General features: G+C 38.4%; 1 protein-coding gene across 1 annotated transcript in view; it reads right to left on the bottom strand.

Moving 5' to 3' along the window:
* The window catches only part of LOC122801324 (extracellular calcium-sensing receptor-like), a 277128-nt gene that overhangs the window by 243282 nt on the left and 18237 nt on the right, over positions 1 to 15609 (bottom strand). Inside the window, exon 3 of the mRNA XM_044070866.1 lies at positions 6175 to 6466. Within this exon, the coding sequence (XP_043926801.1) occupies positions 6175 to 6466 (292 nt within the window). The remainder of the gene's footprint in view (positions 1 to 6174; positions 6467 to 15609) is intronic.

Genomic DNA, 15609 nt, shown 5'->3' with positions numbered 1-15609 from the left:
GTACTATCTGTGCACTGCTCATTACATATTCCTGAACATTTCCGTTCATGTGCATCCCATTTGACCTTCAGAAATTCATGACTTCCTCCCATTTTATGGCTCCTACTAAAAGATACAGCTGTCAGAACAGCTCACCACTGCCCAGAGTGCCATTAGACCTTTAGCTAATGTGTGTGTGTGTGTGTGTGTGTGTGTGTGTGTGTGTGTGTGTGTGTGTGTGTGTGCGTGTGTGCGTGTGTGCGTGTGTGTGTGTGTGTGTGTGTGTGTTTGTGTGTGTGTGTGTGTGCGTGTATGTTTGTGTGCACATGTAATGGTGCTTATGAGAGTGCTTAGAGTCCTGCTTTAATACAAAGACATGAACAGCTGCCTGAGGAGGATATGACATAACACTGATATAATGTATTATCTATGTGTACATTGTAGAGATATCGGAGGTGAATAATTTATAATCAGAAATTTCTTTACAGCACAGTGACAGGAGCTCAGCCAGTACATCTTTATACCTGTGATGTTGCACTGTTGCTGTAGGCAGTTGTGATGCACAGTGTACATAACCTGATTGTGTTACCACCCCTATTCATACTGTGCAGCTTAACTGTATGGATAAAAGAAGAATGACTATACAGTAATGGAAGCACGCATGTTTATATGTCCATTCATGAAGATACACAGCTGTGTAGTAACATGCTGTGCTGTACTGAGCAGCACTCATTATCAGTTGTTGTTTTCTGTACATTTATGTAGTAAACTGGTACACTGTGAACCGTGCGTGTAACAATCTCTCGGGAGCAAAGGCAACGCAGGCTATCAGTAGGATGCCGGGAGTTGAATACACTTTAGTTTATTACATAAAATGCCCAGCTGTCTCAATTGTCTATAACTTCAGGCATGGTAATTCAATTTGTCATGCATTTCCCTTTTCAATGCTGACAGGTCAACTGTTTTGCTATATAGATGCCTTGGTTTCATCATAGTTGTGTGACTGCTATTAATGTGTTCAGTTGAGATCAGTCAGATTTCTAGTAATACCTTTGAACTTGTTAACACAATGGCCGGTGTCAATACTGGATGATGTTTAGGTGCTGTGATAATGCCCTCTATGACTTTTAATGTTCTCTGGAATGAAAGAACACTCACAATCACTATAAAATACCAAAAAGATATCTGATAGAAGACAAACAGTTCTTTGTACAGAAATTCTGTTACTCAACTTTTAAGTGAAAGTGAATTTGGTAATGATGGCTTAGTGGCTTGAAATGCATGGTTGCTGCATTTTGGGTGTTTGCCTTTTTTACGTACAACAACATGAAGTGACATTTGAGTTAGTTATGTCAAGTAGAGCAGGTGTGAGTTTCTGGGGGCACTGTAAGTTGCATGGTGGTGGACAGGGGTTTGTCCCATTTAAAATAAATGTATGATTGTTTTTCTTTATTTAGTTGACTGTTGTTTTACTGATGTTGTTTTAGGCAAATGCATTTGGTAAAGCAAGGCACAGTATAACAGATATTTCATGTATTCAACTCTTTATAATCACCATAGATTTATGTTTGACATCCCCCTCTCCTACACAGCAGAGACGAGTGATTGCTATAGTCCTAGGCATTACCAATCATCAGCCAAGGAACTAGTAAATATATAACTTACAACAAGGAATAAGGACTGTTCTAAGAACTACCAGTACTTCCTTCCTTTATTCCTGGTCTGTTGTACAGTGTCTTCTGTTCATTCATATTTGCTTTTTGTGTATTTTATTTTTAGAGCCTGCTGATATTCAGGAATTAGCAGCACCCCAAGAAATCCCCCAGAGTGAGCCATTTGTTCCCTGAACTGGTGAAATTTAGAAATAATGAGCTGTTGCCATATATTTCAAAACCATGGTGTACACCTCCACTTGACAGTATGAAACCTAAACCAAAGTGTACTTGAGATTATCAAAAATACCTCAAAATATACTTAATGCAAGGGTAAATATCAGTTCCAGGCTTACAACTAAGTTAAGAACTATTTATCCAGGCACACTAAAATGCTAGGCAAACTGTTCTTCTGTACCATTGTAAGCCTAACCATTTTCCCTTATTAAGAATCAAACCCTGTTTCTCTTTTCTGGGAGGTAAATACCTTAAACATTATGCCATCCCCAGCACTCAGTACCTTTTGTAAAAATGATTACCACAAGCTTGTTTCATGTCTCATCTATCTTTCTTGATATGTCTAAGGCCTTTGATACAGTGTCGCACCAAAAGCTACTAAATAAGCTAGCTACCTTAAATCTAACCCAGCCAGCTCTCTTCTGGTTTTTCAGCTACTTAATTGACCACAAACAGGCAATTAAGTGGCAAAATGAACTCTCCATCTTATTACCAATCTCAGTAGGAGTACACCAAGGTTCAATTCTCGGTCCATTGCTCTTCACCATATTCACCAACAGGCTCAGCACAGCCACCCAGCATGCAACCATCATTCAATACGCAGATGACTCCCCCTCATATGTTCAGCTCCCTCCCTACTAGAACTATTAAAAACAACCCAACAATCTTTCCAGTTCACTGAAAAATACCTCTCAGACTCTCAACTCATACTCAGTCCAAATAAACCAAAGCTTGTGCTCTTCACTAATAGCAAAGTTCCTGATAATTCTCCCCCCTTTACCATCTACTCAGCCAGTAAAACTAAAATTGATCTTGTTCAGTACACCAAACTCCTTGGTGTCACATTTGACAAACAATCAAATATTTGGCAAACACCTCACTCTAACAATAATATCAAAAAGGTCCACATTAAGCTAGCCTCACACCATTAAATCTACACACCAGAAACTAGGCTCCTTTTATTGGATCAATGGATTCCTTACAGATACTGCAAGAAAAACACTAGGCACAACCATCTTACTGCCAACTCTCTTATACACTGCTCCTATCCTTACAAACTTAAACAATACTTAAGGAAAGAAAAAAAGAAACTTGCCTCTTGCTACAATAAAATAGCTAAATTTGCCACCAATCTGTCTCATAGGACCCACCATTGTCATAGTGTAAAGCAATTAAACTGGCTTGCACTATACATCTTCCTAACATATTCATAACTAACTACAGCACACAGACTCATTCATCATCCATAAAAATACCTTGCACTACAAAACATATTACTGACCTACTGTCCAGCAAGAGACCTCTGCAATAGTAACAAATTCTTACTACTAACAAATAAGTCAAATAATGTTGCAGGACACTCACTCCACTCCCAATAGATTGCTAAACTCTGGAATAGTATCCCTACACAAATAAAACTTTCCAACAAACTCAATAGTTTTAAACCACTGTTTAAACAACATTTTAACTAATCCTGTTCCTGCACATGCTCATCACCAAGTTAAGACTTTGTGCTCACTAAATACTCTCCTTAAAGAGAATAAGCATAACCTATCACTGAAATGACAAAATCATTTTTATACATAACTGCTGCCTGTACAATCCACTAAGTTATATGTGGGCTGTCTATTTAGTAACCTCTACCTCTGTAAAATCTTGGAATGTATAAATATAACTACTGTACGTATATAAATGTAAATAGAAATGTAACTAGTCTGTGTTTAACTGGAACCAAGTATAATGCAATGTAAGCAAATGGAGCTTTTCAACCTGGGCCTCTGCTGAAAGTGAGATAGAGATAAAGACACACACACACACACACACACACACACACACACACACACACACACACACATATATATATATATATATATATATATATATATACACCAAGCGTAATATGCAAAGGCATGGTAATTTACTTTTTGTTGCATCAAATATAAGAATAAGCAAGATTAGAAGGGTCAAAGCCAATGATAACAATATTGTGTAACAAGTTACTTCTTAATATGAGGACATCAACTTCTCTAGATTATTTTAAAAAATGTGGATATGTGGGAGGGGATCTATGTATATATTATTAATGTACTGAAGTCTGTGTTCTAAACTGTCCTTTTTCTTTGACACAGGTCACTATTAAGCTATGAACCTAAGCTAAACCAAACCAAGCATCAGCCACACAAAATGCTGTCACATATTAATTTAATAAATTTAATTCATACATCAAGTGTGTATACAACAAGTAGCAGTACCAGTATTTGACCTGAACAATGAACAAACTTCCCTGGATCCAATATGACCACATATTTACAGATGTTTGAACTTTATGTGACTGTTAATATTACTAATTGCAAACCTGAGGTTGAGAAAATGTACAGTAGATAGAAACACAATGGTATTGCTTCAAAATATATTTCAGCAAAAGCAGAAATGTATAATAAAGTGTAAAACAACATGACTACCAGGATTTTCTCAAAGGAGTTTTTTATCAGGTCAAGGTTAAAAACCATGATGATTAGAATTCATGGTTAGCTTGCATTATGTGATTATGTGAAGCACATTATTGCACAGCTTGCATTATGTGATTATATACAGGGAGTAGCCACACAGAGGCATGAGCATGTTAAATGTTATATTTACATCAACAAATTTCAATGGAACATAACTATTAGAAAGGGATATGAGGAAACAAGAAAACAATTTGTCATGTTATTGTGGGTGAAAAGCAATTCATCACGTATTCCTTCTGAACCCCCAGCAGCATACGGAATTTAAGAATAGCCCTCAATATTAGACATGTTATGTGGTGATCAGTCTGTTGAATACCAATCTGTACCACAAATCAGAAGCTGAACTTTTCCTGAGGCACTATGTCTGAGAGACTAGCAAATGCATTGAATGTGTATAAACAAGGGAACAGGCAAGCCATTACTAAAAAATGTTGTAAAATGATGACCGGCCTTGCGTAATTCCTCTTAAGTAATGCCATCATATTACAGTTACCCATTTAGTGATGCTCACTGATGATAGTGAAACAGCTACACTTAAATGGTCTTAGAAATGTAGGCAAATACAACATTTCTCTGACACTTCTGATAAAATACACTGTGCTTGCCACAACTCAGAGGTAATTTCAAGTCTTTTAATATTTAGCAGTGTCAGTAAAGGTAACAAGGAAATATAAATTGTGGCTGCCCATATGATAGCTGTGCAATGAATACAAAGAAATTAAGTCTACCACTAACACCACTAACCTGACATTAAGACTAAGCGTGTAGTTGCAGGTGAAGGATATGGATTGAGCATTATGAAGCTCTTGAGTTGGAGTGAGATGAATCCTGGGAAAACATATTTTCCAATCTGTGACCAAGAGCTCCATCACTTACAGGATACTTGTTTTGAATATGACATGCAGGGCTTCTAGAAGGAGATAAGGCAAGAAAAATCAGAAATTCACTTGTTATTGCTCTGCCAAATGACTGATCCCATATATGAACCCAGCAACTGAAAAAGAAATGTTGGTGTTTCACAAAAGATGCCAGATCCAGAAAGACAATCCACTTTCATGGATGTGATAACATAGGACACTTGCATTGGATGCAGAATAATGCCAATATTCTGCATGGAGAAATGGGGTATAACACAGTGACAAAGAAAGGGGACTCAGAGGTAATCAAGCTAATGGGCTGATCTCAACATAAGAAGAAAGGGTTCCGTCAGCCGCATCAAATGTAAGAACGCCTTTCTGTGCAATGTTTTTAGAGAACCATACATCACAACCTCTTAGTTCAAGACGTCTGGGCAAAGCCAAAAGTAATCTGGGGACAAAGGCTCAAAATCAGGAATGGGTTTTCATTATTGTTCTAATAAGCTCTGGCTTTATATTAGCATGCATTTTTAAATGATATTAAGTCTGAAATTCAAATTTCTGTCATTTAATCCTCAGTTATTTACCAGAAATCAACACATTTTGTGAGGAACAGACCAAAATTATTAGACAAAAATCTGAACATTCTGTGAAAATCTGGATAGTTGACAGTTATGCAGAGAACCAAGAGTAGACAAAGTATATCTCTGCTTGCTACTTTAACAGAAAATACGTGCTTATGTCAAATTTCTGTTTTACTATCTATAATTTTGCTTATGACTTTTTCTGAAACCAAGGGTATGCATCAAATGTAAGCATTTAAAGCAAATTATTTTTAAAACATCATTATTCATAACTCATTTGCATACCACTTTAAAAAACAGAACACACCAGAACTACCTGAAACAAGTTATATTTGCATTTTCTAACATCTCGCACCTGTGGGTATCCATACAGTCCCAAAACTCTTGCTATGGGAAGTGCAGTATTTGACTGGAAATCTCCAACAATGCCATGTAATGGAGGGCGATGCTGACATTCATAATTGGGAATGTCCTTCTCTACCCCAGATAACATCCAAAAGACTCCAGCAAGAGCTCTGACTTCTGAAAGGCAGGAATCAAACATCTTAAATCCAAGTGTGAGGTTTGGTAGAATTTGAGGATTATTATTCAGTTCATTTATTGCAAAAATCATTGCCTGAAGATTCTGGTATGGCTCAATAATAAATCTGAAAAAATCAATTAATCAGTGCTGTTACAGTTAGTTTCATTTTTAAATTATACTCAAAATGTGACATCTCCTAGTAGCAGTATTTCTGTAAATGAAACAAGAAATTGCAGGCCTGCTTGCCTCTGATTTCTGACTTGAGGATGATTATGCTAAACGCTTTTTAAAGCACAGAGGAGGACTTCATGAATGCCATTTTTTCTCAGAAGAGACAATGGCAAGACATGGTATTATGGAAATAATGCTAGTCCACACTTAACCTCTCCTGTCTTCCCTACCTCACTTCCTCTTTGAATGATACTCTCTTTCTCTAAGCTTCCCTTCCTCTATATTTGACAATACACACTCTTATTTTAACGATCAATGTTGAATCCCTCATTCTGTTATTGATAACATCACTTTTGGTAAAATAACAGTATTACAAAACTATAGTATGAAAACTCTTTGGACTGTGTTTTTGTTCAACCCAAGGAATAATCTATAATGTCTTAATTACACCCCCAAAATATTGTATGTAGTCATTTGTAAATGACTAACACTTTTTGTTTCTGTCAGATGCTTGTAAATACTTTATTTTAAGCTCCTAACATATCTCATATGTTTTGTACCCTAGGATAAGAAATAGTTGAGCTGGACCAGTAACCTACCCAACTTAACAAATTTTAAATAAATACAATAAAATAAACAAATAACCTGTCCTAATGTGCTTCCTGAGAGATGAATGAAACACGTCCAGTACACATGGTGTGTGTAGACTTTGGCAAGCTATTTTTAATAATGCTTCACCCCCATTTCCTAAACCTTCTAATCATCAAGCTCAATCCCTTATTGATGCATTTGTTCATGCAGTGTCCAACATGTCCTGATATCAACAGAGCAAAGCAAGATCCAAAAATCATCATCGTTACCCTTATGTGTTTGGTAAATTATTTTTAAATGCTGCTATCCCCCCACACTGACCAAAAAGTAATGCACAGTGTCTGCTACTTTAGGCGGTGCATGAGTGCATGCTTCTGCAACTCACACCCCCCACAACTAGAGCACTGGCATTCTTTGGTTGGATCATATTCCCCATGTCCTAACTATGAGAACTACAATCCTGGGTCTTTCCTTGTTTGGACTTCCTGTGCCAGGATTCCACTGATACCCATTCTCTGCTCTCGATAAACCATTATAAACCACTTAAGTTTCATTTTTCCTTGGCCAGCTTCTCCTTTGTTTGGTCCACTAATCATTCTAACTCACCTGAGGCACAGTCAAGGCCAAAATCTGTATGGCATGGAGCTGCCTGACTTTAGCCGGGCCTTTACCTCTGTGGTTACAGGAAACAAAGAAATTAAACTGTATATGAGTGGGAGCCATACTAATGAGCTGGAAACATAATCTGCTGCAAGACTAGAGAAAGAAGGCACCAGTTTATAGAGGACTGGTTGGAAACAAGTTAGTTACCAGTAGTTCAGTATTAGGAATGGGTCTGCTTAGTAAATTTATCAAACATGACATTATATTCTATATGGAGATTGCTGTAAGATGGAGGTGGTGTGGCCAAACACTGAATAACTAGCTCTCAACTAGCTTAATGTATGTATAACCATTACAGAAAAGTGTCACATTTCATGCAAAAAAAAAAAAAAAAAAAAACAACAGAAAGTTTATGTTGTTTGGCAGGATGGACCCAGAGAAAACAATATATGCTGGGAAATAAAGCACTGAGGAAGAAAAATGTCTGAAACTACAATTACAATGTTTAAGTAATTTAATGCAATACAGTGGGTTATATGCCAGCAGCACTATGCCAGAGTACATAACCAGAAGAAATTACCTGAGATGGTAAAGTCATCTTCCTTCTAGGCATAGCACTGCTATCGTTTTAAATGGACTACTGTGTCCTGCGTATATCTCTCAACCAATGAACAAAAAAATCAAGGCAGAGGGCCCAGAAGGGCAGCACTTTCTTCTTGTTTGAAATTGAAGGTCTTTGCATACTAGACCCGATATATCTTTGTAACAGGTATGGTCTTGTCCAGTAGATATGAAGAGAAAGAAAACTTATATTATAAGGTATTTCACAGTACAATGGTACAAAAATTATAAGTAAAATGGAAGAGTAAGTTGCAATGGAAGACACTGATAGCTGACATATAAACAGTGGAAGAGACAAAGGTAAGGCTTAGTATATTATGGATGCAGCATTATATAAAGGAGCACATATCAGAATAAATAAATAAACTAGAAAAGATTAGAGAGAAAAGAAACATGGTCTATTAAAAATTGACTACAGAATATATCGTTCCACAGAGAGGGTGGTGTTAGGCTCCCTGGTGAAATCTGAAGAACCTTGATTGCAGCAACCTGGAATTTCAAAAGCAGGGATTATAAAAGTAACTAATAAACGTGGCTGTGCTCCTCTGCACTCCGACCCCCAAATATACTACGTCCAAAGCTGCTATACCTTAAGGAAAGGGGAAAATAAGAGAACTCTTAAAAATTTCTGTCATGATTTTATTTCTTGAAATTATGACTGGGAGCTGGTGGTTTAGAATATTTATTAGTAGATTCTTGAAAAAAGCATACATGCTCAACTTCTTAAACACCTAATCCAACATAATCTTCTCACCCCCACCCAACACTGTTTTTGTCCCAGACACAGCACAACTACTGCCCTCCTATCTTTTACCCACACTATTGCTGCAGCCCTTGACAACAATAAACTCATCTCTTGTCTGCTCTTAGACCTATCTAAAGCATTTAACACAGTCTCCCATCCTCTTCTTCTATCCGAACTCACCAGCCTCAACCTATCATCCTTTACCATTACCTGGTTCTGAAGCTATTTGTCTGGCAGAAAACAATCTGTCAAATGGCTCTCCTCTTCCTCTCCCTTCCTACCCGTTACAACAGGGGTTCCTCAGGGCTCTATAATGGGTCCCCTCCTGTTCAGTATCTTCACCAATGACCTCCATACATCTTGTAAACTATCCTCCCTCATCCAATATGCTGATGATTCTACCCTCATCTCTATCTCTGACAACATCACAGAACTTCATTCCCTTACTCAGCAAATCTTCCTATCTACTGAACAATGGCTAACAGATAACCTACATATCCTTAACCCCAAAAAGACAAAACTCTTATTATTCCTCCCTCACTCACTGTCCCACCTCAAAAAATCCTTCTCAATCAGTTCATCAAATAACACTCTTATAAAACCAGACGCTCACTCTAAAATTCTTGGAGTCATCATTGATGATGAACTCAAATTTAAGACTAAACTCAAATTTAACCAGCACCACCTCCACTGCATAAAAAAGATTAACCAAAAATTAGGCCTACTCTATCATAATAAAACATTTCTTACTCCAAATTCTAGACTCTCATTAGCACAAGCTTATCTTCTCCCATTACTTCTCTATGCTGCCCCCTTGTTCAATAACATTCAAACCACAACCTTAAATAAACTCCAGCAAACTTACCACAAGATTGCAAGATTCATCAGAAACTTTCCACATAATACACACCACTGCACAGCCCTTACACCCCTAAACTGGCTAGAATTCTCTCACTTACTGTTGTCTACATAATTGCAAATGCTACACTCTATACTCTACAAGCCATCATCTTGTCCTGCTCTTTTTTCTTTCATCTCTACGTATAAGCCTACTCTGCCTCCGTACCTCAAACCAACAACTACTTTAAACCTTCCAACCAAAAAAAGCTGTTGGCAAACTCTTATATAAATGCTCTATTGCCCAAACTTGGAACAAACCTCCAAGAGACATATGATCTACTATCCACCCTGCTCACTTTAAAGAAAAACTCAAACTTCATCTACTTAGCTCCAATATTTTCTCTTGTACCACCCCAACTTGATCGCTCCCTCTCCTCTCTCAGCTCACCCAGATCAACTACCTTATACCTCATATTATTACACTTTTTTCTACTGCATACTTCCTCCATATTTACTTTTATGTAGTGTTAAATTCCTCTCTACTACTTTTAGGGACACTTTATAGTGAATCTGACCTTCTTTGTCTGTTAACACATAAATATCAATGAACTACTGGTATTCCTTCATTGAAGGTTGTACGTCAGGGCTGGCAACTCGGTACATAAAAATCTACTGCCAATCATTAGCGGACTGGAGTTCCGCTGTGGCATCCCCTAACCGGGAAAAGCCGAAAGATACAACAACTGGTATTCCTATAATCTTAAATTATTCTCCATATTCTTAGTTACTCCTGAAAATCGTTCAAACTTTTTACCTGTAAATATGTAAATAACTCTCTCTCTCTCTTTTTTTGTTTTCTCTTGGTATCTCTTGGCTGCCCAGATAATATAATCTATGTGCTCACAATTATGTGTTGAATTTTATAGATACTGTAAAACTCAACTGCTTTAATGTAATCTGTATTGAATGTTATAAATACTGTATAACTCAACTGCTTTAAATCTCTTTATCTGTAATATGTTTTTATTGACACTGCATAATTCAGTTACTTTTTTCTTTTTTGTTACTGTAATTCTTGGAGCTTTTCTCCTCGGGTCATCACTGAAAATGGGCCAAAAGCCCAGCTTGACCCACCCGGTCAACAAATGTCAATAAATAAAATATAATAAATAAATAAGACAGAGAATGAGTTGGACCAACTGGAAAAAAGGATGCATCAAAGAATGCATCAGGAGTGAATGGAGAATGAGGTATGTCTAAAATAAGGACTCCCTTAACCACAGGCATATTAATCCATCTTCATATGGTGGATTCACTTGACTAACCTCAAGACAAGTATTAATATACACCCTTTCACAAGTCAAAACATTAAAATTTAAAATGACTTTTAAAAACCATGGCAAAATATGTATTGCCTCATCAGTGCAATGCTACAGTCATTAACACTAGTTTAGAATCTATAGACAGAAATAAAATCTTTAATTTTAAGTTCTGAGTACTACCAGTAAAATTATCTGGAAATGTGGGTAGTATGCAATCATAGGTTGAGTAGCACTGTTGTACTTTTAAACACTTTTCCTAATTATAATAAGGTATATTAGGTTTAGCTGAAAAAGAAAATACAAGAGCAGCAACAGATACCAGTAAACAGGTTGTGGGAAAATAAGCAAGGTGTTTTATCCTGTGATTTCATCAGGATTCCCGGAAGAGATTAAACAACACCGCCTTGGTCAAAGCTATTTGATAGAGACAGATGGTAGGTAGGATAGAGTGGCAGGTAGCTAGATAGTTGGAAAGACTAACAAAAAATAATATTTAATATTTTAAAATATTCAGGTCAGACTTTTTTATTATAATATATTATGGAAATGATTACCTCATCATAGCAATTTTGTGTTTGATTTAATATTTCTACAATCTGGACAAACATGTAAGGACAACTTTATTTTTACATAATTTAGATAAACCTAAAAGGGCAACTTTATTCTAAGGAGTTACCTGAGAAAGTGTAAATGAATTCAGGGAAATAAGGCAAGGCAGATGGAGCTAGTGCACAAGAAAATTCCATTATCTGGGTCCAGATGTGAGGAGCCCTTGATGTTGCTAGTCAACACTGTGACTTTTTGCAGAACAGTCACACTCCAATTTATCCTACCTAATAATAGTAAACTACATCATCACATCCTGCATTCATGATCAAAAGAATCCAAAATCCCGTATAGCAGTAGGAAGGAAACAGATGAGTGTGTTTAGCATTAGAGGAGAGGTTAAACAGAGGACTGCCTGATTTTACTGTGAGGAACTAAGATGGTATCCATTACTGCAGTTGTGCTTTTGACTGATAATGGCTTATACCTGCTGCTCCATTTGTCTGTCAGGAGATGGCAAACCTTTGTCTTAGAAGTAAATGGCTATTAGTTGGAAACATTGCTTAATATGTAGCAATAAAAACATTAAAAGATGAGAGAAACAGTTGTATACTTTATCAGCTAAGGAGCATTTCTAAACAAAATGTAAAGGTGTAAAGGTCATCCTGCTAAACGCTAGGAGTCTTAGCATGAAACTGAACTCATTGCAGGCATTCATTGCTCTGGAAGATGCTGATATTTGTGTGATCACTGAAACCTGATTCAAAGCTGCGGAGAACTCCCCAGTCTTACAAGGTTACTCATCCTACCATACGTTCATACCCCAAATGGAGGGCTACAAAGCCAAAGGAGGTGGAGTTTCAATATTTATGAAAGACATACACACCTCCAGACTGGTCAATCAGTATGATGCACAGGAAACACTCCAGGTGCAGTTAACTGTTGACAAAACACCTGTTCAAATCATAGCTAGCTACAGACCCCAACCATGACTCAGGACACCCACTCCACCTATCTGGACTTATTTGAATCCATCAAGATTCAATCCTCTACCTTGATCCTGGGTGACTTTAACTACCCAACCATAGAGTGGAAGACCTATTCTAGCCCAAACATGAATGCCCAAAAATTCCTCATCTTTGTCAATGCCAATGCATTGGATCAGCTGGATGACACCCCTACAAGAGGTGAAAATATCCTGGACCTGGTCCTAACCAACATGAGTAGCCACTGTAGCACCCCTGCAGTGACATTTTTCTTGGTAAGATCCGACCATAAAGCAATCACTTTCAAAGTCACCATCTTCCTTGACATCCCCCCCCCCCCAATCAGGGTCATAAAAAAAAAAAACTTTTCCAAAGCTGACTACAATCTCCTGAGAGCAGATATAAGCAGCTTTACAGCCACCTTCCCTTCAGTTGGAGCTAGCATTAATGTCCAAGCCTACACCAAAAAGCTATATGAGCACCTACATAGCTGTATGGTTTCAGCAATACCTGACAGGACCAAATCATCTTCCTCATGGAAGAGTGAACCTGTCTGGTGGACAGCAGCAATAAACAAACTCTAAAATAAAAGGAAAAAATGCTGTCTAGGACCAGGAAAGAGCAGGTGGCAAGTTAGAAGCAATCTCTCCTTTGCATGAACAAGCAAATAAGGTCACTGGTGAAATTCTCTAAGCCTAACTTTGAGTCCAAACTGGCCACATCCACTAAAAACAATCACAAGGCCTTCTTCACATATGTCCGAAATCTCAAAGGTAACACCCAAATCTGCACTGAACTGGTGTTCAATAACACCACATACACAAACACCGTAGATATAGCCAACCTGCTTGCAGACAGGTTTAGTGAAAACTTCACCCCTCTGTCCACTCTCATCAGTAAACCAGGGCATCCCCAGCACCTGCCCCCTTCCCCTCATCACCAGGGAACAGGTCTTTAATGTCCTCTCAAAGGAAAAACAATTCAATCTCCATGGGATCTGACAACATCCCTGGCTGTATCGTACATGAACTCATGCATGAGCTCTTAGCTCCATTAGGCACCCTATTCAACTAAATCATGTGCACCGGCTTTGTCTCAGCTGAATGGATGCCATCCACTGTCATCCCTCTACACAAAGGTGGAGCATCCATTGACCCAGGCAATAATAGGCCCATCAGCCTAACTAGCCTGATCTGCAAGGACATGGAATGCATTATCATGGACCTTATAAACAAGGACATTGGCAGTCTCCAAACACTTGACCCTGCACAGTTTGGTTTTACCAAAGGGAGATCATGCCTGTTAAACTTGGTTAACTTCTTCATAACAGTCACCACAGCATGGATGAGGAGAAGATGCTGCACACTGCCTACCTTGATCTCGCCAAAGCATTCAGCACTATTCCCCACTCAGGCATAATAGATAAACTCTCCCAGCTAGACATCAACCTGTGTGCTACCAGATGGGTAGCTAACTGCCTCACTGATAGAACCCATTCAGTCAAAATAGGGGAAGCCACCTCTAGTAGTATACCCATAATGAACAGTGTATCCCAAGGATCAGTCTTGGAGCCTCTACTGTTTAGGATATACTTTTCTGAGGTGCAAATCAAAACTAGTGGTCTGTGGCTGACCAAGTTTGCAGATGACGGCATGCTGGGCACTGTCTTAAATTCTCCTAGTGATGTGAACATCCTGCAAGAGGGCCTTACCCAAACTAATGACTGGTGCCAGAAGCATGGCCTCAAACTGAATGCCAAGAAATGCATCATTATCCCTTTGGGGAAAATGGCATCCCCACTACTCATCACATTAATAACAACATACTAAGCACGCAATCAGTCATGAGGGACTTGGGCACCTAGGTTGATAGCAACCTGACGTTGCCTCTGTTGTACAGAAGGCTTTCTACATTTCCCACCTCATAAGTAAGGGTATTTTATCCAGGAACAAGGAGGTCATAACATCCCTATACTCCTCCCTTATCAGACCCATTATCAAGTACAATGTCCCCTTTGGCATGTACCTTGCCAAGCACATGCAGTAACTGGAGAGACCACAGAGGTTCCTGACCAGGACAATCCAGGGTCTCAAATACCTATCCTATACAGATAGGCTAAAAACCCTGCCCTTCTACTCAGTGTCATACAGACTGCTCAGAGGTGACCTGTATCTGGCATACAAGGCCATCTCAGACCCAGCCTTGATGCAGTTGCTGCATATCCGTAACTCAAACTCTACTTATGCAACCTGCAAGCAAGGTCTCAACCTGGTCTGTGACATTAATAGAATTTGCTGGTGGGATAGATTTGTGTCCCAAAGATTCCCCCATTTGTGGAATAGACTTCCTCTCCATGTCAAGCAGAGTACCTCTCTAGCCCTCTTTAAGAGGAATTTGGATGACTGGATGGGAAACAAAAAATACACCCCTGGGATCTCACCTGTGTCCCTACCAGACAGAGGAAACAGGTGTTGACTTTGTGGGAACATGGGTGAAATTCTTAGCTAGGCTTATAAGGGCCTCTGGGCCAATAGCCTAGTATCATCCTATGAACCTATGATTACAATCTACAATAGTGTAAATGACAAATGGATGTAACAATGTTTCAGAATCCAAAACATAGAATTATATGACCAAAACTAGATGGAATCAAGTACATTTTGAACAGTAATGTTCTGTGGGAGCTTTGTCCACATGCTCCCCCTTTTTTTTACATTGTTATTTTATATTGTTATTCTTATCTCCCAATTAAGCAGTGGCGGTGCAGTGGTAGCATTGTCACCTCACAGCAAGAGGTTCTCCCATTTGATTCTCAGCTGGAGAGCCTTCTGTGTGGAGTCTG

This window comes from Protopterus annectens, chromosome 4.part1 (assembly GCF_019279795.1).
Source record: "Protopterus annectens isolate FY-2018-M chromosome 4.part1, PAN1.0, whole genome shotgun sequence".
NCBI lineage: Eukaryota > Metazoa > Chordata > Ceratodontiformes > Protopteridae > Protopterus > Protopterus annectens.
The sequence above is the reverse complement of the archived record's forward strand: the minus strand, read 5'-3'. Positions and strand labels throughout refer to the sequence as shown.